This window comes from Glossina fuscipes, unplaced genomic scaffold, assembly GCF_014805625.2.
Source record: "Glossina fuscipes isolate IAEA_lab_2018 unplaced genomic scaffold, Yale_Gfus_2 60, whole genome shotgun sequence".
Lineage (NCBI taxonomy): Eukaryota > Metazoa > Arthropoda > Insecta > Diptera > Glossinidae > Glossina > Glossina fuscipes.
Window position 1 is genome coordinate 7,926,536 of NW_023998432.1, and position 27,307 is coordinate 7,953,842.

General features: G+C 33.5%; 1 protein-coding gene across 1 annotated transcript in view; it reads right to left on the minus strand.

Moving 5' to 3' along the window:
• LOC119637678 overlaps positions 1-23,082 on the minus strand; it is a 204,603-nt gene extending 181,521 nt beyond the window's left edge. The window contains exons 1-2 of the mRNA XM_038033873.1: positions 22,531-23,082; positions 11,841-12,104 (exon numbers count right to left, since the gene is read on the minus strand). Coding sequence (XP_037889801.1) covers positions 11,841-11,957 — 117 coding nt within the window. The 5' untranslated portion in view covers positions 11,958-12,104; positions 22,531-23,082. The remainder of the gene's footprint in view (positions 1-11,840; positions 12,105-22,530) is intronic.
• Between the last annotated feature and the right edge of the window lie 4,225 nt (positions 23,083-27,307).

Here is a 27,307-nt window from a genome sequence, read left to right on the forward strand (position 1 = left end):
TTAAGGTTTTGTCCCACGGCTAGTTTAGATTTTATCTCAGACGATTACATCTGACAACGAAAGCAATTGAAAGCAAAAACTAGAACTAACTTAAATTAAACAAGTATTAATCTAAATTACCATACGAATAAATTTTAACTCATAGTTGCAAAAGCCAGCAATCGTATTTTGGCAAGTTTGCAAAATATAACAATTCAAAATTATGTCAGCTGAAAATGCAAGATAAACAAATAAAAGAAAATAAAAAATATGGCACACTTTGAGTGGATTAAATTGCAATATGTTCTTAGTGACTATGGTCAGTTATTAAAACGACAGCATATATGAATAAACACAAAAACACGTATAATTACAAAGTAAGTTGACATTTATAGTTAAATGACCATTAATATACATTGACCAACATAATACATTGGAACTAACCAGGACAATACATTGAAATTGACTTCTATAATACTCTGGAATAAAATGAAAAATATGAAATCTAAATACAAACATGACAATACATGCATATAATTTATGAATATAAGTCTAAATTTAATAGAATATATACTAAACATAAACATTAACATATGTCTGAAACTTCTTCGAGAATGTCGAACTTGTACAAAATTTTAGAGATTTAACAAGTTCAAACCGTACAATCTGACTAAATTGCCGCTAAATGATTCAAAAGGAACATCTCACCAATCAAGTCCTGGGTACAGCCCCTGCAACGATATCATTGCAACAGAAAGTAACAAGGTTTCTCTCTCTTGATATTTTAAACCAAAAATCGGAGTCAAATGAGCAACCTAAAACGAATATAGAGGCTATACCCTCCAAATTTCCCTGCAATATCAATTTTAAAATTCAAATCTATCATTAGCGAAACTGTTAGACCCCTATTGGACAATTTGAATTTAAATACCACTCAAACTCATAATAATACTGATAGTGTGCCTGTTCCCACGGTATCACTTCCAATGGACTCAAGACCACCTGTTAATCATTCGCATTACGATTTAAGCCTATATAAAATGTCAAACGTTACTTCTAGTTGGCATTTAAAATTTAGTGGCATCGAAAATCAAGGTTCGGCAGTTGATAATTTTCTGTATCGAACACAAGCTTTAACTATAGCTACGCAGAAATTTCACAATTTTATGTCGTCATCTCCACTTATTATTCGTAGGAAAAGCTTTAGAATGGAGATACCATTTTAAGATTCAGGTAATGCCTGCCCCGCGAGATTAGGATTCTATTGAAAGATCAACATTCAGACTTGAATTTAAGCTGATTCGTAATAGAAAACAAAGGATCACTGAAAAGTTCGATACGTGTTAGGATGCAATTTGCAATTGCCACGATAGTCTAGATATTCCTATACCGGTTAGCGAATTAGTGGAAATCCTGAAAAGAAATTTACGTCTTGAAATCCGCAAAGAACTAACTCATTTCGAAATTCCAACTACATCTCGTTCGAGAGAGTTCGTTTAAAGGCATGAATTTGTAGATGAAGAATTAAATAGCTCTATATTTTCATTACTCAAAGTTCGCAATGTTTCGTAAATTGAAGGCAATGAGCTAGACGATTTTATGGTCGGCGGAATGAAAATATTGACTTGTTGGAGTTACTCGAAAAACGATCATATTTTCAAAGATTACTTAGCAGATAGGCTTATGTTTTGTTATGGTTTTCGAAGACCAAATATTTTGAGGACCAATTATCCTCAATGTAGCTAATCTTCAAAAAACCTGAGCGGAAGCTCTCTGGGTCATCTGAGACCATCAAACACACATCAATTTTAAAACGTCATATCTCAGTCCAAACTATTCCAACAGGGAGCTTGAAAGTTACAATGAATGGTCAGTTCGAGATAATTCAATTAGATAAACATAATTCCCATAGTGCATCCGAAAATTTTCCTCATGGGATTCTTAAACGATATCACGTTACTTGAACACAATAAAATTAAAGCCAGCATTTTTGATTAAATTTTGTCTCTTCCTTCCATTTATAAAAGACCGAAACGGTCCACTACTTGACTCCGTCGCTTCTAGAAATTTGTTTAAGATAATAAAAATTTATTCTGTTCCTCCGTCTTTTCCGATGTTTATACACGACCATTTGTTCTGTTTGGTTAAGATTTAGTAGGTCTAGTTGATACTTGCACATCTGTTTCATGTGTTACTTCCAATTATATAAAAAGATTTCTTCAAGAAAATAAATATCACTGGGGAAGGTTTATTGTATTTTTGAAGACAGCTGATGGCACTAAACCTGCTCCAGTAGGTAGCATAAACGCTGATGTTATATTTAGAGGTAAAATCAACGCTGCCATTCCATCTCGTCAAAGATATCGTTCGAATTTTTGGTCTGGCCAAAGATATCTTTTGCAAAAATCTAAACAAATCCTCGCTTTCTAATTACAACGAACTAGTGCATAGCATTACCGACCATAATTTGACTGTAGAGAAAGGTAAAAAGGTGAGATGTATAATAGGTGGTATCCCACCCTACAAAATTGAACAATTGGAGAGGACGGATCTCACAAATTTCTCGTGCCATCGATACAGGTAACAATACACTTATCAACAGAGACATTTCGCTGTATGAGCTGCAGTAGAAAAGCTCCTATTTACAGAACTTTATACAATGCTCGTTCTAGGAGGTATGGAGGAATCACAAAACCCTTGGTCTTTAGTTGTTACATTAGTTATCACGGCATGAAAGGTTCGATTGTGTTTAGATGTCCGAAAAGTGACCAGAGTTACTGTCAAACACTAATATCGTTTACATTTAACTGATAGATTATTGAGTAAATTACCAAGGGCTGAATTTATCACAAGCCTTAACAGAAAAGATGCCTTTCGGCAAATACCATCAGACGAAAACTCAAAAGAGACGACAATGCCGTGTGAGTTATGGAAGTGGAAGAGTTACCTGACAAAGAAATTCGATACAGTTTTGTTTACAAACGAACCGAGTACGCTACGAGATGCAGTTCCAGAACAACGTTCTTTAAAATTCTGAGTTATATCATATATTATCAATGACTTAATTAAAAGCATTCACGCGTATCCATTGAGCGCTCCTGGAGGCATAGCCAAACTCATTTATCGCTTAAAAACTTTTTACGATTAGCGGAAAAGGTGTAATATCCATTTGTCTGACAATTCTAAGGTCGGTCCAATTAATCTGAAAACTGAAAATTGACTAAAATATATAAATAGGGCCAATGTTCAGTGGCCCTTAACGAATATCGGAGGCTGAGTAAACTATCGTACGTCCTTTAGCTAAGCTAGCTAATTCAGGAGATGTGTTTAAGTTTAGACCCCTAAACTACCTTCCTCAAAATAAACAAATATAATTAAATTTCATTTTTATATTCCAAATTTAATTTCGAAAAACATATAAAGAGGGTTAATTAAGGATCACTAGTTTTATATAATATTTTATATAAAAACAAATCAGAAAGTTATATTCGGCGGGGGCCTAATCTCGTATACCCATCATTAGGCTTTTCGCATTCTACTCTCCAAGTTCCTTTATTCGATGCCCATATCGATGGCATTATTAAGAAAAAATTAGTCGCGGTGTCCACCATATTCATTAAAATTAACCCATTTTTAGGCAAACAATATATCTTCATTTGAGGAGTGTACAAAATAGTTTTAAACGTTTTTCTTGTTTGCCTTATGATAAATAAGCATTAAACCACAAAATAAGTGAAAAAATTTAAATTTAATTACGCGTCATTTTGTGTGGGCACGAGCAAAAATTTTTGTTAAAAAAACTGCGGGCTTCTGCTTGTTAAAAAAAAAAAGAGTTGCGTTCAGTTTATGCTTCTCGGCGCGTTTCTGCTCTAACCAATTTGGCCCATTTTCAATACCGACCTACGTGCGAAATATCCCATTGTTTGTACCAAATTTGAAGTCGATATCTTCATCTTTGGAACTAGGAGAGTGCTGACAACACACACCAAACAGACGGATGGACATGACTTAACCAACTCAAAATTTCCGGTGATCAAGAATACATATGCTTTATAGAGTCTCTGAAACTTTCATTTGGGTGTTACTTATATTTTGGATAAAAACAAAATGAGTAAACGCCCATCCTACAGTAGTGAGTATAAAAAGGATGTAATAAATATTGCTAATTAATAAAAAGAAGAGAATATACCTTTGAGTTCTGAGAAAGATTACTTCCATTCATTTACGATGAATTAAAAAACTTTAGCTAATTTGATTGTTGTACTTCTTGTTGGACTTTATATATATACGTGTACATTCAACATAAATATATTGTTACGAATTTCGCTTTTCTAAGATAGGACTCGTACCATCGTGGATTTTCTTTTAGGAGAAATACGCTTCAAAGTTCTTTTATTTGCACTTATATTCCTTTAGCGTAGGATTATTGACAATTTATTTTTGGCAATACTTTCGACTACTCAACTCAAATATTCTTTTTCTAGTCAGTCTGCCTGCCACAAATATTCTATTTATATACATTTTTACAAGCATATTACTATACCCAAATTACTGGCTTCATTTTTACTCCCTGTCTGTTTTTCAGCTAATCGTTTTCATCAGCCGACAGCTGCATGACGCGCCGCGAATGTGCATTTGGTTTTTCCCTCTTTGGGGAATTTATCATTTGCGAAAATTACTTAGCTGGAATGAACTGGATTGGGGATTTCCAGACAACATGTTACACGACAAAAGGTATGAGAGTATTGCGGGGATTGAAACACATCACAGGTCAAACCAATATATATCAATACACAATCAGTACGTATTCATGTAGAACAGATAAATGAATTCCGCAAGGCAAAGAATTTTTGAGACCAGAAAGACTAAAAATGTCGGTGGCTGTATCCAATTTTATGTCACCGTATTTAGCATTATGCAAAACAAAATAATTTGGTAAGTTGAACAAAAAAATATGTATACATATATGTGAAAAAATCTAGGTATATAAGATATATACACTTTCACATTATGAAAATGTTACTAAAGGTACGTAAATATTAACGCGCTCTTTTATGGTTATAGTTCATATCTTTTAAGTAAAATTCTGTATACATTAATTTGATTCATTTCTGTCTTTTTTTTTTTTTTGATCAATGGATTAATTTACACAAAAAGGTCGCTTTCGCTTTTACGTTCAAAATTAAATGCTTTAAATTATTTTTACTAATTTCTTTGATGTTTTCCGTTTTGTCAATTAGATGCAAACTTCATTTCTTTCATTTTCACAATGGATAAAAGTAGGAATACGAAAACAACCGCACACAACAAAACTCAAAACTTCTCTTCTTCATCTCAAGGATTTTTTTTTTTTCTTCCTTTGCTTAGATCGCACACTAAACCGCGCATTGGCTTTTGCAAATCTCATATACACACGAATCTCAAAGCCTGTTTTTATACTCAATTTTCTTTTCTCCTTTTTTTCCTTTCTGGTAATTTTCCATTTTACCTTCAGCAAATTTTGAACTCCTCATCTCTAAAATTAAACATCCGATTGCCTTAAAGAACACTATCTTTTTTTGTTGTAAGCCTCGAAAATGGAAATCTCTCGAAAGCCTCGCCAAGATATGCTCAGCGTTAAACATGCTTTGCGTAAGTGAAATTAACAACTCATTAAACACAAGGTTGGCTTTTTGGCAAAAGTTGTTATATATAAGAACATGTTACAAATTTTAGAGTTTGTTTCCGTCAGTGCTGTTTGCAAACAGGCGAAAGTATCAAACGAAATTCAAATGCTACCTATGAGCCAGCCAACAGTTTCTGTTCGACCTTTTCAAAGGCTATATCTCGACCTATTAGGTCTTTATTTTACTTAATCTTTTTATCACATCGGTGTTATTTTGGTTCTCTATAATAGCTCAAAATTTCATTTCCTCGAACCTATCACGAAAGCCCACAATATAATTGCGTTTCTAGAAAAGCGTGTTTTTCACATTTTTGAGTCAATTAAGACTGACAGCGGTCTTCCATAAAAGTAATCCATGTTGAAGTCCTTGTTAAAAAATTAAGACATTCATCATGATTTTACTGGCAAGCAATACGACTGAACGAGTAAATCTATCTGCTTTAGTACCTAGCATAGCTTACATTAAACCGTTTAGACGAGATTGGGATATAAACTTATCCGTCATTAGTTTCACCTTGAAGCAACTGTTCATGCAAGCACACATTTTTCTCCTTACTATGTTCTGTTTGGAAAAAACAAGATAACTAATGTCAAATCATATGCGTTATTACATAGTCTGAACCTTTTACAAGACCCTTCTTCTTATTTAAGGACTAAAAAGAAGGTAGAGTTGATCAGAGAAAAGGCCCGCAAAAATATTAGAAAACCCTATACAATATTTACAATGAATTTGACCCTAAGCCGGTTGGTAAACCACTACAACAGCAAGCTAGCTAACAGTTTCAAACAGGCCGTGGTCGTAGCTGGGTCAACAGCTGGGTTTGTGTTATGAACACAAACACCTTAAAGATGAAGAGCTAGGCAGATTTCACGTTAAAGACCTGCGCGCATGATTACTTCAACGTGCAGCTTTTGATTCTCTCGATTACGCTACAAGACTTGTTTTGCAACTTGTGGTTGGATCTTGTAGTTTTTTTTACAAATACTGCCCTTTCGGTAAGCTGGGTTTCATCCTTCCGTTTATTCATATAGGGATAATGTACGAGCATTTCTTTTAGGTGTAACCGTCTGTGGTGTAACCGCGAGACAAAAATTTAAAACCCACACATCTTCTGAACTAGGTAGCTCAGCATGTGTGACCGTCTCTACAACCTCCGATCATCTATAAATTGGTCCTTAAACCAGCCCTTAAAAATAATCTAATCCGTAGTTCAATAGTTGAACAAATCTTGAGGACTTGCAGACATAATATATTATACCAACTAAACAAAATTCTGATAGATTGGTGATGTCCTGGTCATGTGAGCGTGTTGCTCCTATGAAATGTGCCAACTCTACGGGCAGAAAGGCTCTCTAAACTCCTGGGTCTGCCCAAAGACTTCACTAGTCGTGTGCAAGCTGGCGGTAGAAAGATTTTAAAATAACTTTCCCCAATCAATTAAAACCAATGAATTTTTTTAGTGTCCTTTATTGTATTATTCGGTTCATTGAAAGAATTAACTCAAGCTCGATTGCGTTATTCTTTACACACCTGCATCTTTGAATCCACTCTGATCCTCAATTCTTTGATCAGATAATTAGTGCTTCAGTTGACATATATCGGTCAGCCATCTAAAATACAAGTCGATCAATAAGTATTTAATACTACTCTAATAAACTTCATATCATTCATCTGCGCGATCCCCATACAAATTGGCAATTTGAATTTGTTCATAAATAGTTCTTAGATTTTTCCAAATTCGGAGGTAAGTGTCTTGTAATATAACACACAAATCGTTCAAGGGTGCAGTACTAATCATTTTTCCCCTTGAAAATAAAAATATTTAATAAACGCATTACATGTAACGAACGCGTAACACATTTGTACACAATGAATCCTATAAACCCACAAGTTCGGAACTCAGTCACGGTAACTTTCAACTAATAGATAAGATGACACTTTCATTCATTTACCCAAAATAAGGAAGAAAACCAACTTTGGGAGCATAAAGATTTGTCTAAGCGGAAATAATTTCAAAATAAATCAATCATATTCCTGTGATTGATCTTTTCGATATATCATATTACAATTTCACAGTTTAGTAGATATTGCAACTGTTGTTTTAGCGCCACGACGCTGAGCAAGTTAGCTATGTTACTGCACATACATTGCAAATAAGTGTACTATCTAGATGAAGTACCTGTCGTCTTTTCAAGAAGTTGTTGAAGCGTTTGAAACAACTGATGTTGTGATAATACTGAGAAGTTAAATTTTATCACATGTGTCATGACATTGATTATCTCGCCTGACAGAATAATGATGTTCACTAATGGATTTTCAGATTTTAAATTTTTTCAACAAGACTATGTAACGTATTCCTTCTAGAGACTACGAGACTTAATATTCTCATATGATCTCGAACTACAGGTTAACCGTAGTAGTATATTGTTATCACCCAACTCCAATTATTTCCGTTTATTATATGCGATCACATTCTCAGCATTGGCGATGCTCAATTTATACTAATTATATGCATCAGTAAGACCAATGTCGTTCCTCTGAGGAGTTTACTATTGTGTATTTCAGTTCACAATGAAAATAACGATATAAATTCCTTTGTATGCTTTTCTTACGAAAAGCTTGCATTAGTTATTTCATTATTTGTCTCTATTAGGCAACATTTCCCTCAGAACCCTTACCCACCTTGGCTTAACAGAACATTTAATTTAATTTTCTCAAGAAAAAAATACGCTGTATAAGAAATTCTTCAAAAATTTGAAGTATTCTATTGCAGGGCATCGCGCCGCTAATATATTTACAAGTTAAAGTCCTCACTGCTAACCAATTCTAAATATTTGTCACTTTTGTTAGTAATAAGCGCGAAGCCAGCCGCTTTTCTGCGTTGATGTCCTTTAATGGGTTCGATCCTTCTAATGGTGTGGAGATTCCGAATTTCTCCACGAATTTCTTTCAACTTAACTTTTTAGCCGAAATTTAGACGCCACCATAGCCTATTGGCACAGAATAAAAGGCGCAATTATAATTTTAATATTATTTTTTCTGATGATGAAGTTTTCCAAATCCTAAGAGCAGTGAAGTATTCATAAGATATGGTGTTATCTATATTGAAGTCGCGTGCCGTGTGCTGACTTACTTTATGGTATTCTTGCAATAATCTTTAATTCCGCTCCGACACCATGTGTTTTCTCTGCAATTTGGATAATATATCTTTCATAATTCTTAAAAATGAAAATAGACAATACACAGCGGAAGGCTATAGAGGCGTTTCTAAATTGACTGCACTAATTTGTTCATCGTATCGTTGCTCGACATTTAACAATAAGGTTCCACATTTCTTCCGATAAATGTCTGCCTTTTCTACTTGGCCGAACCCGTATATTCACATTTTTTTTTTTTTTTTTTTTAGTAAGAAAAGGAATGATAAGAAATCAGCTAAAGCTTTTCGTTGTCTGCTTATTTTTACTGAAATTACTGCATTATGACGAGAATACTGGTTCTAATTTATTAATAAGAACTTTATTATTTTTTTATATTATGAAATAATACAAGAAAACCATACCATTTTAACTTCATGTAAGTATTCGCATTGCGGAAATTGCAATCATGTCTACTAGGTAATAGGATTCACCGCACTATAACAGCAAATAGATTGTGTCGTTAAGCAGATATTTTCTCTTCTTTTTGCTTTGTAATGAACACATACTAAGCAATGGTACGGTCAATGTTATAACATTAATCTAGATTTTAAATTGAATATAATGAGCATATTTTTAATGAAAGTAAATAAGGAACACATTTCGTTTTGCTTATTGTTGGAGCCATTTTTGTTAAAGCGATCTTCGAAGAGTTTTGAGGATGACTGTAATTAAACATCCCGTTTCGTATTTTCGTTGGGCTCCATTTTGTGATGCTTTTCAGTAGGAGCTTATTTTGGGTCGGCCTCGACCATGAAATAACATCCGTCGTCTTCTCTAAAGGTTTAACAATGAAACATTCACATTCTTTTTTCAAAATGAATTTCTGCAAACCGCATAACATATCCCCCATGACAATCCACCAATTTTATTTGACCAAACACAGCCATTAAAAACTGACTACAAAAGAAGCTGAAGAAGACGGAGGGCGACAGTTGTTAAAAAATATAACACCGATAACCGAAAAACGCTTTGGCTAAAAGCCAAACTAGAAAATAAATAAAAATCAAACAAAATAATACCTCAAAAAGGTAACATAAGTTGTTATAAAGATAAAATTTTAAATATTATTAGTGAACCAAATAATCTTCAAATGAAAGAACTAAGCACTAATGCTATTCCTGAACAAAAAAACCTATTCACAAATATCAATGACACTCACGTCGTCACCGTCTTGCAGAACGAGCTTGACGATTACATTATATGCACCATATTTGCGGCCCAACTGAAAACTTTCTTAGAAACAGTTAATATTGCGCTAGAGTACGAAAGTATGGGCGAAACGAACTCTTATATAATGAAAATAAAAAGGGTATGAGGTTATATTTAAATATAACTAGCAAAGACACAAACTAAAATTTTTTACAGAGCTCCTTAAAGCCGTTAACAGAATTCTGTTAAACGAAGTCTCGGAGGGATTTAACTCAAAATACAAGTAAAATAGAAGTTTTCGCAAATTTTTTTGCAAATTCTTATAAACAAAACATGACTTTATGTAAATTAACTAATATTCGAAACCAAAACTTTTTTACACTATGCCATAAATGAGGTTGATAAAGCGAAAGTTTACGGAGCTACTGTGACCAAACCATGTCCCTTGAAAAAATGAAACCAGCACAGAGTGAATCCTGTATTAATTTGTTTGTGTCTTTGCTAGTTATATTTAAATATAACTTCACAGCCTTGAAAATAAATACCCACAAATACTATAAAAATCATAACAGCAACGACAAAAATTCCTAGAATAGTAGAAACCAACATTATAATAATAAAAACAATAATCCCGGACGGCACACTTGAAACAGGCATCAAACATACCCTCCCAAATCTTCACAATTTAAAAATGATTGAACTACATAGTGGTAAACATTCAAAATACAGCTAAGCCAGAAATGACAATTCTACTAGACACAGGAGCAGACATCAGTCTCTGCAAAGCACATCTATTGGAAAACTATCCATAAGACAACTCAGAATGTATCAACCTAACAGGAATAATCAACGAATATATAAAAAATTATTGGGAACAATTAAATTATATATAAACTTGGCAAACGAAAGCACTCAACAAAAAATACAGTTAGTAGACCGGGACGTTCCAATAAAAACTGATGGAATAATAGCAAGGGACTTCTTACACAAGTATGCATGTAACATAACTTATGAAAATCTCTTCCTTACAATTAATACGCATGATGAACAAATTCAGTTCCGATAATGTATTTATTACATCAATTTATCGCGGATCGTAAACGAACTTTATTCTTTCCTTAAAATGTATATATGTATATAATTTTTTTCTTTTTTCAAAATTCATTCGTCTCGATGTCGTTCACTCGACAATGTAAGCATGTTGTATACTGTTCTGTGTATTTATTAATAAAGTACATTAAAAGAAATCCTTTACAGTTTCTGTTTGTACGTACATGTGCGCTATAGACAAATAGACTTCATATTAAATAAAAACTCCACAAATCACTTATTTCGCACGTATTATTATTATTAATTTTGTTCGATCACGCTCTTGCTTGTTTTTCTATTTTTGTTTATTTCGTACAAAAATCACACAAACTTCGGGCAAAGCACTTACACATCCACGTTCAAAGAATGAACGAATTGATTGAACTGACTCACTTCACTTTTCATTTTATAAACCGAAACCCGACCTTAAAACACGGACACACATCGCACGCTCTTTCTCTTTCCATCAAGATTTCTCTCACCATTGCTATATGGTGATCTGCTATTTTAAGCAGATTTCTTATTTCTCTTTCATAAAGAAGTAATGTTATTAGCAGAGAGACAAAAATCGTCACCCTACGCTCGCGGACGTCACAAATTCATTGTTTTTTACTGTGCAAAACGAATGCGGCCGACTATTTGGACATAAACGTTACTGTAAACTTGTTATTGATAGATTAAGGTGGCTCTTTCTAAATAAGATAATTACATTGTCACAACTTCTAAGCATTTTTAGAGCAATTATTTATAGGTAACTTACCTCATATACGCTGGGCGGTTCTGTGCTGCCGTAATTATGATGTGAGTGGTAACCACCAGATAATATTTTTTTATGAGCTGCCGCTTGTGATCGATATGCGCTAACACTTAATTTCATTGCAAGTTAAAATAAAATTGTACGAAGCGTGGAGTGTTTTATTAAAACTGCGTCTTTATTTCATTATATAATTAGACCATTTAAATCAGTCATCTCGACGATGACACAATATATTTTAAGCAAACATATACGGTAATTTTTATCACACTTGCTTTGAAAAAAAAACAAAAGACGATCATTAATCCAAAAAAAAATTAGCAAAACCTAATTATTTATATCACGATACTCCCACATCATCATTGCGAAAGCTTTGAAGAACATTAAATAGCCAAAGGGATTGATGTTTAGTTAACGGCTATAATAACGGCCAACAATCTATACACATAATCTAAGTTTAATTGATATTAACAACTATTGGAATTGAACATTAGCTCTATATAAATCACCTGCTCTCCCATCTTTAGGTTCTTCTTTCGTACATTGCAATTAGAAACGCACACAGCTACAGCTGAAAGCGCAATGAAGCTTCCTATATATTTTCAATTCTAGAGGACAAATGAAGCAGGCAATTAGTTGATGCAATAAAAGCCGCGCTTGTCTGCCTTACCATATCATTTTATAAGAAAAAGTAGACAAATCTATGTATAAGCTGCCATCAGCAGTGACAGAGGTAAGAATTCAAAAACAGTAATGTGTGGGGTTGCAATCTCTTTCAACTGATACTTTACCCAAATAAATTGAGGAAAAAAAAACGGAAGTGATCTAATTGACAGAAAGAAGTTTACTCTCAAAGGATGTGCACGTCCTCTAATTACTATAAAATGAACTCTAAATAATATATTTTGTACATAAACTGAGAAATAAAACTACGAGACCAAGATCTTATAATTGGTGTCCAACAGGAGCGATTCTACTATAGACGCGCCATCGTTGTGAGCAATATAAAAATAATTGCATTTTTTTCAAGCAACATGGAGCATGTAACGGTAATACTGATAGAAAAGTTTTTTCTTGTGAATAATTTGTCTTATTACGGGTATACAGAAGTGTATTTGTACGTCTATCAAATTTTTTCATACATGATGCTTTGAAATGTGGCCTCTGTGCTTGACTCATTGAACTAAATGGAATCAGATATAATTACATGAGTTTAGAAAATCTAGATAGCCTTTTCCAAAAATAAGGCGTACGCAATAGAAAAAAAAAATACAAATGAAGAATACAAAGCAAATCTCGCACCTAGTAGAAAGTGCAATTCGTCTATCATTACAGTAACAAAACGCTGAACTTGATAAAAAGATACATGAACTGTTTCAACATAGAAGACAGAAGTGAAGATTTACGGAGAAGCAAGGATTCTGTCCTCGTTAAAATGGAATGAAAACGAGCATTAGAACATTTGCGGACCCTAGTTAGGGTCCCTAATAAAGACATTGTCGCCACCATCCGAATGGATGACGATGCACCCATTTATTCAAACCACTACCCATATCCGATATTATTAATGATAGTAGAACAAAAACTGCTACCAGGAGATTATCCGATCTTTTGGGTCACCTTACAACAGCCCCTTTAGGTTATTAACAAGACGGCTATCGATGAACTAGACAATAGAATAAAACGGCAACGCCTTGTAATACATTTGCAAAAGCTTAGTGAAAGTACAACTGACGATAAGTATCCTATACTGAACATAATGACGAATTAGGCAATAAGAAGAAACGTCTTATAATAGATGTTCCAAAGCTTAGTGGAAAGATAATTGACGATAAGTACCCTATACCGATCACAATAGTGATACATGCGGCACCGTCTGAACTTCAGACCAAAATAAGCAATCAAACGACTAATACACATATTAACAGCTAAAATATTTTAATAAACACAGGCAGAACAGAGCTTTTGTGTTAAAAGAAAAAGTTTCTGCAAAAAATAGCAAAAGACTGAATAATAAATTGACACTATTATATGGGCAATCAATAACAGGGGCAAATATGGGAACAACCGTTCTAATAAAATGGAGCCAATAAGACCTGTAAGAACAGTTTAAGATAACTGGCTCCATTTCAGTGCAACCTTGAGGTAACGTCGGTCAAGAACATTTTTTCTGTTGCTGTTCAATTAATGTTAGTATTCATTCTTGAACTTTATTGTAGACTTGCCAGAAATTTGAAATTTATATTGCATTAAAGGTACTTATTGGTACGCTAATTGACGATTATCTTGAGGATATCAGATTCAATTCAAAAATTGCGCATTAACTTAAATATCAAAAAAGTTGCAACAAATAAAAAATTCAGATTCAAAAAAGAAAATCAATAGATATAGTTAATACAATTTTGATAGATACAAAAGGGACAGCCTTACTCCCACTATTTCTATTGAAATGTTCACTATTCATTGAATTGCGAAATGTCATACAATCAGTAATTGTGGCATACCCAATGTGTGTTATATAACTATTACCTTATCTAAATTGGTTAAAATATATATCTTTAAATTAGTATTCATTACTTTGTAATCTAGTTAAGTATCTTAGATTTAAGTTTCTAAAAATTATAATCCAATGAAATATCTTAGATTTAAGTTTTCAACGCCACAGACACCAGTGTTCCTCCCATTCCGCAATCTGATAAAACAACACAACTGACCGGTAGAACCAGTAGAGTAACCAAAGGCGCAGTTCAAAGACAGTCCGTGAACACATATCATATCACCGTACCGCCAACATTCTGGAAAATTAATGGAAAGTACAACTTGTGTTCAGCAACCAATCCCTAGAATTACTACGGATTGTAACACGTAGACTTTATATGAAGATGAACAGAGACGATAAACCTAATATCCCGTTTTTGCCTTAATAAATGTCACGGATCATAACGTAATATCTATGTCTACCATTGGTATATCGGACGAACATGCAGAGTTTACACTAGTTCAATAGTTCAACAGTAGTGCACTGTACTGAAGAACAACGAAAATAAACAAAGTGTGCCTTATAAGACCCTTTTGTCTCTTTAGACCATAATTTCACTTATGAATATATACATAGAAAATATGTAATCAGAACAATATCAAATTTGACAGAGGAATTTCTTAAGGAACACCAAGGACAGCGCTCACTTAAACGAAGAAGCGGTTAACATACTACTGAAAATTTTCGCCACAAGGGTTGCCATCGCCACTGCGATATAAGTAAGAATTTAAAAACAAAAATAATATTTGGAGTTGGCATCTCCATCATCTGATACGTTTGCCGGAATAAAATGAGGGGAGGAAAACGGAAGCTGTAAAGTTGACAGCAAAAAGGTTTTTCTCAAACGAGGTGCACGTTTACTGATTACTAAAAAATGAACACTAAATAATATCTTCTATAAATAAACAGAGAAATAAAACCATGATCATCAATTATGTTATAATTTATATGAAACGTTATTCTTATTTTTAACTTAAAATAACCCACGCAGTAAACACAATCGGAAGCTGGGTTATCACAATATTTTATAGGATAGTGTGAACAGCAAGACATTGTTTTAGAACCGAAAATAAGGAATTTAATTAATAAATGTACAAACAACAGCAGCACAAAAAATTAGTGTAAAAATAAATTGCATTTTCGATTGATTATTAAAATAAAGAATGAAGAGAATCAATTTAAAAGAAAGGGCATAGAAGTAACCCACACTGACATAATTGGGTAAAGCAAAAGATTTGCGTAAATGTTTTGATTTGAAAACCTTATTTTAAATTTAATATGAAATGCATTTTTTGCTTATTTTTCATGCCTTATAAAATAATATTATATATAAACAAAAATTTCAAATCGACTAACAAAAATAAAAGTTAATTTAATACAAAATAAACATAAATTGGATAAATACATTTTAAATTTAAAATAAATTGCTTCTATTTTTTTAAGTCTTTTTTATTGTTTTATTAGTTTGTATATACGCAAAACCATATGATTTGTCAATTCCTCCAAATTCTCACAAAAGTCGACAAATTTGAAATCCCATATTATCCAAAAATAGGATTAATGCATCATTGTGTCATACGGTTTGAACAGCAAAAAGGCAGAAATGAACGCAAACATTTCAATAGCAAAATCAATATGAAAACAATTAAACATCTCGAAACTGATTAACGAAAAAAATGTTAAAAAATTTTATGACATTATCAAAAATCCTTTATTGTTACTAAATGTGCTATTTTTTGGAATTGGAAATAAGTCGCTTAGTTGCCCTTTTTCACTTTTTGGAAAGTAATGTAGAGTATAAATTCAAGTTCTATAGAAAATAACATTAAAAGGAAATTAAAGTAATGCAATATGAAATATAAAATTAACATAGCTTTCAAATTTTAAATTAATTGTTTTTCTTTCTTCTTTTACTTTTTTGTCGGGTGTTATTTTTTTGTTTCCTTACAAAACAATATGAATTGCCAATTTCTACATAGGATCGCAATAAGTTTAACAATTTTTAGAATGCGCGGTTTCATTATGTCCACTTAGATTGTTTTTTATACTGCGAATTTTTATTCCCTGGCTTGAAATTGAGCGAATCTTCACTGTGTCAACAGCCTATGAGCGCTAACTCATTGAATTTGTAAATTTTATTTCATTTAACTATTTTATTATTGATTTTATTTTACTTACTTACACATGAACCTCAACTAAAACAATTTAACAGTCGAATTCAACTGACTCTTAAAAAATAAATCCTATACTAATTAGTATTAAAAACTAGTATAAAGTATATAAGGAGAAATAAGGAAAAAAATAAAAAAATAATAATAATTATTAAATAATACTTCATGTGTATATAAATACGAAAAAAACAAAGCTTGTACACAATTGGCACAGAGGCCCACCCACAACCAGTACAGAACCAAATTGTAAGTGAACCCCTAAGCTATCGCAAACATGCAAGAGGTTTGCAAGCAATGCAGTAACCAATACCAGTTAATTTTCAAATCATAGTGAGTTGTTAAGATTAAAAGTTAGTTTAAATACAACATAGGCAAATCGCGCGTATTAAACCAAGTCGTTTTGATAAACTTTACAGAATCCTATATTGAGATTAAGGGATAGATATCATTTAGCATTTTGCAAACAACTCTGAACGGGTGAAACAGCTCATAATTATATTTATCACGTTGGCTCAGCTTAATGAACATAAAGTGCCTCGAAAAGCGATTGGGGACATTAAAGCTTATCTCACCAAGTAATGTGGACGAATCGATAGTACGTTTAATTAACTTAATCAAAAAAGAGACACCAAGAATAGATCTACGTTTCTCAAGTGACTGTAAGGATAACAAAGCAGCCTATTTACATAGGGGGGAAGAGAGGCAAGTGGATCCCAACCCAAATTTCTAAGGGCAAACAGCAAGAATTGCTTTTGAACACATTCAATTGCATCTACATAGCACTTATGTAAAGGAATCCACACAACAGAGGCATACTCAAGTATACATGTACAGGCTTTTCGTAATGTATGGATCATCAAGCTCTTTGGATCAGCTCTTTATAGATCAAGCGCGGACCTAGCTTTGCTTAACGAGAGTTCAATGTGCAAGTTAAAACGTAATCTATGGTCAAATAGGACGCCTAGATCTGTGAACATATCGACGCCCTCCAACTTATGCGAATCAATGAAATACTGAGTAATGAATGACTTTTTTCTTGAGAAAGAAAGCTTCTTACATTTATTTAGATTTAGTTTCAGAAGATTCAAAGAGCACCATGCAACCAAATTATTCAAATCACTTTGATGTGATTGCGATTCTAGAGAGAAGGAAAAGAACAGTTTCACATTATCAGCGTACATTAAGGTCTGTCTGGAATTAATCACTGATGGGAGATCATTAATGTATAAACTAAATAAAATGGGTACTTGGCTGGTGCATATTTATAAAGTCGCATAAGGAAATTTTTCTTCCAACAGAAAGGGAAAACAAGGATTTAATGTCACTGGATTAAAAATCATTGACATAACACCACATAGCTCGACAAAGCATGTTTTAACCATACAGGATGGAATCCCATCACAGAACTGTATTCTAAAGTCCTTAAACCAACCAAGTACAGCTTAGAAATGAAAATCGAGTTAGTTATCAGTTAAACCGGAACCAGCAGTTGAAAAATTTCGTCGGAGGTACTCAGCAAAGAGATTTGAGGTTTCGACGCCACCAGAGGGCTCGATGCCATGAAAAGATCCATGCGAGGAATATGTCGAGATTTTTTTTTTTTATAGTTAACAAACGTAAAAAAATATTTAGAATTAGCAAGCAATGAGAATTTTATCAACGAAAGGCATCTGCAATAACATTAGTAGAAGAGCCAATTAAATTTATGCCTTGCAACATAGTAGGAGAAATAGTCATAAGCAGAACCACTTTCTATAAATATTTTGAAAAGTTTGTTTTTCATATTTTTGCAATATTTAACAATCTTGTTAAACCATAGCCGACACTTTATTCGAGGGCAAGATTGCTTGATCGGAATAGTTGCAGAAATAGCTAGGTTTAATGCATTATAGAACGAAGGTTTTAATATTTCTAGTAGAGAAATCAAGCATAATGTGTGAAAGAAGAGATTTAAGCAATAAAATATTAGTTTTCTTAAAATCATAATATTTATTGGAGGAAGTTGAATTCAACACGTTAGAGTAGTTCAAGGGACCATCATGCTTGCAATAAAAGGAAATACAAATTCATTAATGATACGAACTCGCAGGTAAACTAAAAGGTGAACAGCGGGAGGAGTGGGAAATTCAGTTGAATAGGACAGAACTGCAGCAGAGATGGCAATGAAAACATCACCACCAATACTATCCAATTGATCCTTTCTGAAAATCTGGGAAGAATTGTGATAAACTTCCAATGAATTAAGTTGTAACCAGGTTTTAGTGAACAACAAAATTCCGTGCTCACTGAATTCAGGAAAGTAAAGCGAATATGGGGTTGATCCCGAGGAATGAATTTCTTAATTAAGGATCCAACTGATCACAATAGTTTATGTAACAAAATTTCCATATATTCAGTCGTAACCAACACTTTAAAAGACGAGATAGTTCTAGATTGAGATGGAACCAATCTGAAAATGCTTACACGCTTCAAATTGTGGATAGGGGTTTTGTAGCCAGATAACTTTTTAGATTATACAACAGAGGCGTCAGCCGCCAGTGTTGATACGAATCTTGTTTTTCTGGGGGGTACTACCGGCAAGCACTCGCCGTCCCTACTAAAATCAATAGAATTTGTAGATAGAGAGTTTTGAGTTGGCGAGTGTACAGAGGGGTTGACCACACTTGCATGTGCAGCTTGTACGACTTGCCCAACATGGTCACCAGCACACACCCCCGAACAGCCAAAGAGAGGGACGGATTTGTTATTTTTATTAATGTTTTTTGAGGATGTACACAAAGTAACCTGGGCTTCCCAATTTATTTGAAAGTTTTTTATTAGCGGCCCACTCAGCAATAACGGAAACGCTAACATTCTTTGTAGGGAAGAAGCACTTACAGGAGTCGACGGATCAAATATAGTTGAAGTACCACACGCTATATTACGAGTCGGTCTTGTGCAGGATGGGGGGAGAAGATGAGTGCTCTAGATGGCGACACTCATCGACCAGTAACTTGATTGTCTCAAACTTCCCACACAAAGTAACAAGGTTTTTGCTTAGTTCAGAGAACCCAATCTTTGTTTCCGTGTCTAGCTTATAAAAGTCAAAATCTCCCTTCCTACAACCGGAACATGACTAACATAAACCCTTTGAAGAATCAAGGATTGCATCTGCAGCACGGGCATTGATAACTGCGCACTTCGCATGACAAAAGCGTTCGCAAAGCCAACAGGTAATGAATCGTTCAGATTCAGGGTCCATTTTTGATCGAAACGATGTACTAAAACTCTCCAAAATGTGTGCAACGCCCAAAAGGAAGCATCAGAGATCCCACAAGGTATATATATTCTTGATCAGCATCAAATTCTAAAACGATATTAGCATGTCCGTCTATCCGTCTGTGTCAAGTTGGTTGTAAACATTCTCCTGGCCGGAAAAATCCTTACAAGGAGGTTCGTACTAAAAATGGGCCAAATCGGTTGGAGAGCACGCCCACAGCGGTACGTATAATAGCCCTGAGAGTAGCCGTATTTTGCGAAAGGATTAAAAATTGGAGTTTTGCTCATTACTCGTCCTATTGCAGGTAAATGTACAAAAACTTGAACGCGCGTTTTATGGCGATGCTGTAGTACTTCTACAAAAATATCATGTTGTACCTGCCATTAAGCTGATGAGGATTTTGTCTTGCCAGAGGAATGTAACTAGCACCGTGGACTTAGAGATATTTCCTTTCAATAATAGCCCTCAATTAAGGAGAGGTCTGCACGTCGACGAGACTGTACCTGGAGCTAACTGAGTTGGGCCGCATGATCCGCAAAAGTTTGGCTGAAATCTTTCCTTATTTTTCTGATAGCGCAAGAAGTGTGATGGTTACTTTCTGTTTCAAAGCTTTCTGCCACATTGCCATCGATTCGGGATTTCGGGTTCTATGGGAAGCCTACCACTGCCTAGACTTTATATATATGAGTGCCATTTATCGCTTTTGAACGAAACAGGTAGGGTAGACTGCTCACCAAAGATGCTGCATCCATGCGAATAACAAAGTTGCATACAACGCACCTGTCTTAATCTTATAGTTGTGCGAGACTACTTTTCTTCATCTTCCCTTTTTGCTACCTCGGAACCTCTGTGAAGACAATATTCAAGAGAGTTTTGCGGTGGCAGCTATAGCCTTAGCAATCGAAGAAAGCATGTCGTTCACGAAAAAAACACACATTAAAAATCTAGAGACGTATGCTAGCTTTAGCAATAGCCCACACACAATGGTTTTTGCTGCTATTTCAGATGTTCCCAGTTTCAAGTCGAGCTTACATAAACGTTACCCTACTCCACCTATAACATTTCTTGACAACCTTTAGGTCCAAGAACAACCCCGAACTGGATGATGAGGCATTAAAGAAAAAAAAGAGTCTTGAGCCAATTAGACCCAATTAATCCATCCGTCGTTTTAAACCTTCTTTGTCCCTCAAAATAAATTCGTTTTTGGAGATATTTCCAAAACCAACTCTCGTTAATAAGACCACAAACGGAAGTTGCGTAGGAGTTTGAAATTGAATTGAAGTCAGTTTGGGGATAATTTGCTCTCATTAATTTCTGATAAAATATCTGCTAACAAACTAACAGAAGAGGACTTGTCAAATTTCTAAAGGAGCTCGTTTCAAAACAAAGTTTCACTTTTGTCATTTGAGAAAGGATTAACTGATTTCGTTTAGAATACTATTTTTCTAGAAAAAGCCCGAAGCTTCAATAGCTCTAAGTATAAAGCATAGTAGAAAAATCTAAAAATTAAACAAAAGGAAATCTAGGCTTGACCTTACAAAACGCCATTCTTAAAAATAGAGCTAAACAGTCATTCTAATACCGCGATAAAACTGGAGGACAAAGTCGTTAGATGTGTTCCACAAATGTAAACAAACTCTTTTCTTCAAACTTACGAATATATTTTGAAATAACAAGCCATTTGGCGTATATTGATAAGATTCTCGAAAATTGGACACTTAATCATTTAAATAGTTTTTGGCAAAATCATAAAAAACTTCCAGAACTTTCTTACAATAGAGCGAGCCTTTCACGTTCACACAAACTTTTAAGTCGAATTGAAATCCACCTTCAAATAACCTAGTAATTGCTACTTTTAGTTTCGAAAAATCCACTTGTTAAATATATTCAAATTACTTACATTCCATAAGTTAAAGCAAAACTACGACAAATTCTCTGCTAAGTTTAATTTTTGTAGTTGCAATCACACAGGGCAGAGAGGCACGCTTAAATCGAACAAAAAAAGTATGACGAGAGTGTTAACTACTTCCTGAAGTGAAACAAACAACGAAATTAGAGAATCTCTTTGTTCTTTGATGAATATCAGAATTAAAAAGCATTGACTAATTACAATAGGTACAGTTTACACATTATCTTTCATTAAAAGTGCATTTTAATTAAAAAGATATTAAAATTAACCTAGACGTTTAGGTTGTGTATTCATATCGTTTGTTGGTATAAGTATCCATCATTTAAATTTGAAAGCACGGTTTTCAGCGGAGGTGGGGACCAAAAAATCTTCAGTATGAGCACATCCACGTCGACTTGCGAAAACTGATAATATTGAATAGATTTAATAAGGTGTTTTCGTTTGATTACTCATTTAGCATTTACTTTCATTTCATGTTTTGTTTCAAAGTAATTAATACTCCCATTGTAAAGTTAATATTCAAACAAGGCGTAATAAATACATTAGATGTCTAATTCAAAATTGGCTTTGAACATTTCCTTAGTCGAAAAATTCCAAACTGCACCATTTATTTAGCGCACATATATACACTAGAACGAGATTTCATTTTGGTTACTAAGACTTTCCCGCAGCTGACTTCCTAAGTTAAGCTTTGCAGTTTGAAATCTTTTTAAGATCTGATCGTCGTCAAAATGCATACAAACATACATATATATATATATATATATATACAACATACAAACATAATATTATTTAATATAATATCACTAACTACATACGCTTCTGATATATATGCAATTTTTTTAGCATAATAGGTCTCTGCAAACGCATAAAACTACACACAAGTGTATAAGCATCCCCTACTCCGAATTAATGGTATGTCCCATGAACTTATGCAATTCTATTACACAAATAATTTGTTGTGTGTAATGAAGGTATTGTAGTTTGTCAACGTGTCACAAAATATTACATAACTAAATATTTAATAATGTAAGCATAATAGACTTTTCCCTTCCGAGCGTTAGTCTTTTGAAAGGAAGCCCGTTTGAGAAGAAACAACAGAAGCCAATCTTTTCACTGAATATTGATTTGTCACCAAACATTATTTTTCACACTATTGCGGTTAATGTCTTTAGTTATAACACAAATTGCTTATAATTCAATTCTACCCACACACGTTTACACAAGGTTCACAAACAAATAAATAATTGTCTTTTTTCATAACAGTCTTTTACGGAATAACGTTTATTTTTATACGTTCAGTGCATTTCTTAACAATAGATCGAATTAGTATGTACTTCATTCACAGCACTTAAAACATCACTTCGATTCAAATTCCTGACCAAATCATTGTATCTATCATTTCGTAATAATCTTAAGTTTTTTATCTTAAATCTCTTAATCACCTTTTCAAAAGTATATTGCCAGTTTACACTTATTTATGCTAATGAAGCGACCGTGGTTGAATTTGCGCTTTATATCCGTACTCATGGGTGAGGTGGTACTTCATGTTTTTATTACTTGCTTCTTGCTTTCAGATAATATATTTTCGTATAATTTCATTATCGTCATTCCATTTACATAAGTTTGTATTCTTATCAAAGCACTGATTATATATGGCGTGAACTAAGTTTCATTTTCAAGTTTCGATTTTTTTGCTGTTTGTATGCCCAAGAGGTGCGAGCAAACGTTCTCAAAATTGTCAAAACAGGCCTAATTGCTCTGACTTTGGGTTAGTATGGAATAGAATAAATTCCAAACAAAACTGTTTCTTTACAAACAGCTGAAACAAAACAAAAAAATTTAAATTTGTGTCTTAATTCGCTAAAGCTTGTAATCAATTGTGTAACATCAATCTCTCAATGCAGCATCATATACTTTCGCTATCATCAATAAATCGAAACGAGGCAGAAAATAATAAAAACTCATAATTCTACTGGATATATTGGTCTTATCGCTTAAACAAAACAAGAAAAAAGTAAGTAAGATGTTATTAAATAATCAAGTAATGTTGAGATATACACACACATTTGGCGGAATGGCTCCTTTTGTCATAATATGTCATGTAGCAGGAGAAGAACATCGACATGGATAGAAAAGAAATCTTTTAAGACGTAGAAAATTTTTGCGGGATGCTTTAAATCCACTTACATTGCCCGAAAAGCTAAATGGTTTCATACATTTGTCAACAACATAAATTAAAACATACATATTAATATACCTAGATTTTTCAATACATTTGAAGAAAAATTGGTGGGACTATTGTAAGGAGAACCTATTTGCTTTCAGTCATTCGTTTAGTCCTTACTTTGGAGACGTTGTCTAGAACTTATCAATGCCTAGAGGGTAGCGATTTTTATTTAAGCATTATGCAGACCGCTATTTCTGTTGTTGTATCACGTATGATAACAGAAATGGGAAAAAAACCTTTGCGTGAAATGGATTCGGTGCGGTATTAAAGCCAACACAAAAGGGTGGCTCTATAGAAAATTTTGTATTTCTGCTGATAAGTAAATTGTGACACGTTGTTGCACAAGAATATATGAATATTATTGCAGTAAACGTCAGATTCCCCTAATGAAGGCACGATAAGCATATGTGGAGACATTTCAATAAAAGAACTTGTCCCGAAGACCATTGGGTTAAAAATCAAACTAATGGTTAGCTCGTTGGTAAGCAATAACAGTAATTTAGAGTAGTGGGTAATGACGCCGTACAGAACTCCAGTTGATTCCATCAAACGGAAAAGCAATGATATACATTGCAAAGCGAAGAATATTGTTGAGAGATGCATTGATGTATATAAAAGTTAGTGTTAAATTCCTCTTTCAAAAATATAAACAAAGCTTTTATATTTTTCAAGGTCGATGGCGTATTTTAATAGAAGAGCGGAAAAGCAGATACAATTCAAGGAAGATGGGAAAATTTGCGCATGTTTGTGCACACCTTCACAACATTTGCGTGGACTATAAAATGCAAAATCCGGAAATTCAGAAATTAATTTCTGCAGCTCCCGCATCTGATGCTGTCGACGGTCTACACGTTTTGCTAGAGGTCTCCCAGTTGAGGCGAATAAGTGAAGAAATAAGAACTGGCGTATTTTCTGCACTTTCAAATCGAATTTATAGTGAAATAAAAAATGTAGAGAATAAATCTGCTTTACGATGTTATGTGAAAATTAAAAAGCTGGGTTTTACTTATGTAATGCAAAGGTTGAGTTGATTTACACTTCACTTTAAAACATTATATACTCTTTATAAGTAAATTCATATGTTAATATGTCAACATATTATGTAAAATATATTAACATCTAAAATTCATGTTCGAAATTCAAAGGCTTACTACGAAATGAAAATATGAAATTATATGAATTACATAAAATTATATCAGTTAACTTAATATTATCACAAATTTGACGTAATTTTCCTTCTATTTATGTTTGCGTGATTTTCTTATCGATTGTATCATTGTAAATAAACAAACGTCATATATACCCCCTATTTCCCCATTATGGGACGAAAGCTACATATAAGTCTCAAAAAAATGGCTTTTAGGGTACGCCGTTCAAAGGAGAACCGGTTAACTGAAATATATGTAATCAGTTTCCAGTCGTTTGAGAGAAGTTCAAATTGCAGAATATTACTCAAATACTTTTGTAGTTGTGCTTGAGCTAAGAATAAAACAATTAGCTTCAAGCTTATTTATTATTTTTTACTTTTATCCATTTAATATTTTTATTTACATATTTTCAGGTTTATTTGGCGTTTATCATTGACAATTTCCTTTCATTCGTAACATTCAGAAATATATAATGCTTACTCCATAAGCTTTATATATTAAATCTGCATATGATTATGCGCCAGAAAAGCCGCAATTGTCATTCATTTACCTCAATAACCTATAACTCGTGTCTGCTACTAAAGTAGAAAACAACGTCAATTAAATTTGGCAAATTTTGTACATTCTTTTGTATTTTATGATTTTTAATTTTTAACACAACCTAAATAATTGCAAAATTTTGTGGAATTTTACTTGTAGTTCATCAAATTGTTTTTGAGTGTTAATATCATCTTGTTTTTGCGCTCAGTACTTGGCGCTGTCGCAAATTTTTTTGTCCTTCTTTGCTAATTTTGCTTGTATTGGATTTTATTCGTTGTGATACCTCTCAACAACTTCTTGCTTCGTGGAGAATAAGTTCCTTGCTGTGCTTTTGCATTATTTTCTAGCTTCTTGTTATACTCATCACTGAAGGATGACGGTATATATATACGTACTCATTTTGTTTTTCTTCCTAAAAGGAAGCTTCAGAGACCCTATCAAATGTATATAGTTTTGAACAGCGTGAAAACCTGAATCGATTAACCCATTCCTATCCGTCTGTGTGTCTGTATGGGGTGTGGTGTTTGGTGCTGGCGCTCTCCTCTTCGCAAAAATGAAAATGTCGACTTCGAATTTGGTAGAAACATTGCAAGTTTTTGCACGCAGGTTGGTATTGAAAACGGGCTACATTGCTCAGAGCAAAAGCCCGCAGTGGAGCGTAAACTGAACGCAACTTTGCTTTTCTTAAAAAAATTGGTCGGTTTTTGCTCGTTACTCAGAAATTATAAAAGTTAGAGGGATGAAATTTTCGGCATTTACTTTACACTCACACTTACAGTTACGAAACATTTCACTCTTTGCATTCGAAATAGAAGAAATCAGCCATGCCTGCATAAACTTACAAGTGATTAAATTTTATTTTTTCCTTTTGAGGTTGTGCTTATTAATCATAAGGTAAATGAGACAAAAGGGCATTTGTACGCTATATATTTGCGTAACTATAATATTTATTTTTATATCTATTTTATTTAAACACGATATTAGCCAAAATTAATTAGCAGATGCATTCAATTGACTTTTAGAAATAAATCTTATGCTAAGTATTGTTAATAACTACTTGAAAGTTTTTAAAGAAAAAAAAGGGAATAAAATGCATTTATCAATAAAGAGAGCAAAGAAAATACAAGTAAGAAAGTTATAAACGGCGGGAGAAGAATTTCACTACTATGCTTTTTGCAGTCTTCTCTCCAAGTTCTTTGATTTAATACACATATCGCTAGTATTAATAAGAAAAAATTAGTCCACCAAATCGTCATTTAATCCATTTTTAGGCAGATAATATATCTTCGTTTGAGGAATGTACAAAATAATTTTCAATACTCTGCCTTGTTTGACTAATGTAAAAAAAACATAAAACTCTAAAAATGTGAATCGGCATGGCCGATTTTTCGCATTTTTTACGAGTAAAGAGTAGAGTGTTTCGCAAAGTAAATGTGGAGAAATTGAGCATTTTATCTTTTAACAGCTTTTGCTCTGACTAATTTAGCCAAATGGGCCTATTTTCAATACTAACATGCATGCAAGGGCTTCCAATGTTTCTACCAAATTTGAAGTCGATGTCTACATTTTTGTGATCAGGAGAGTGCCAACAGCGAACACCACATAGACGGACCGACATGGTTAAATCAATTCGGAATCTCAAGCTGATCAAGAGTATATATATCTTATAGGGTCTCT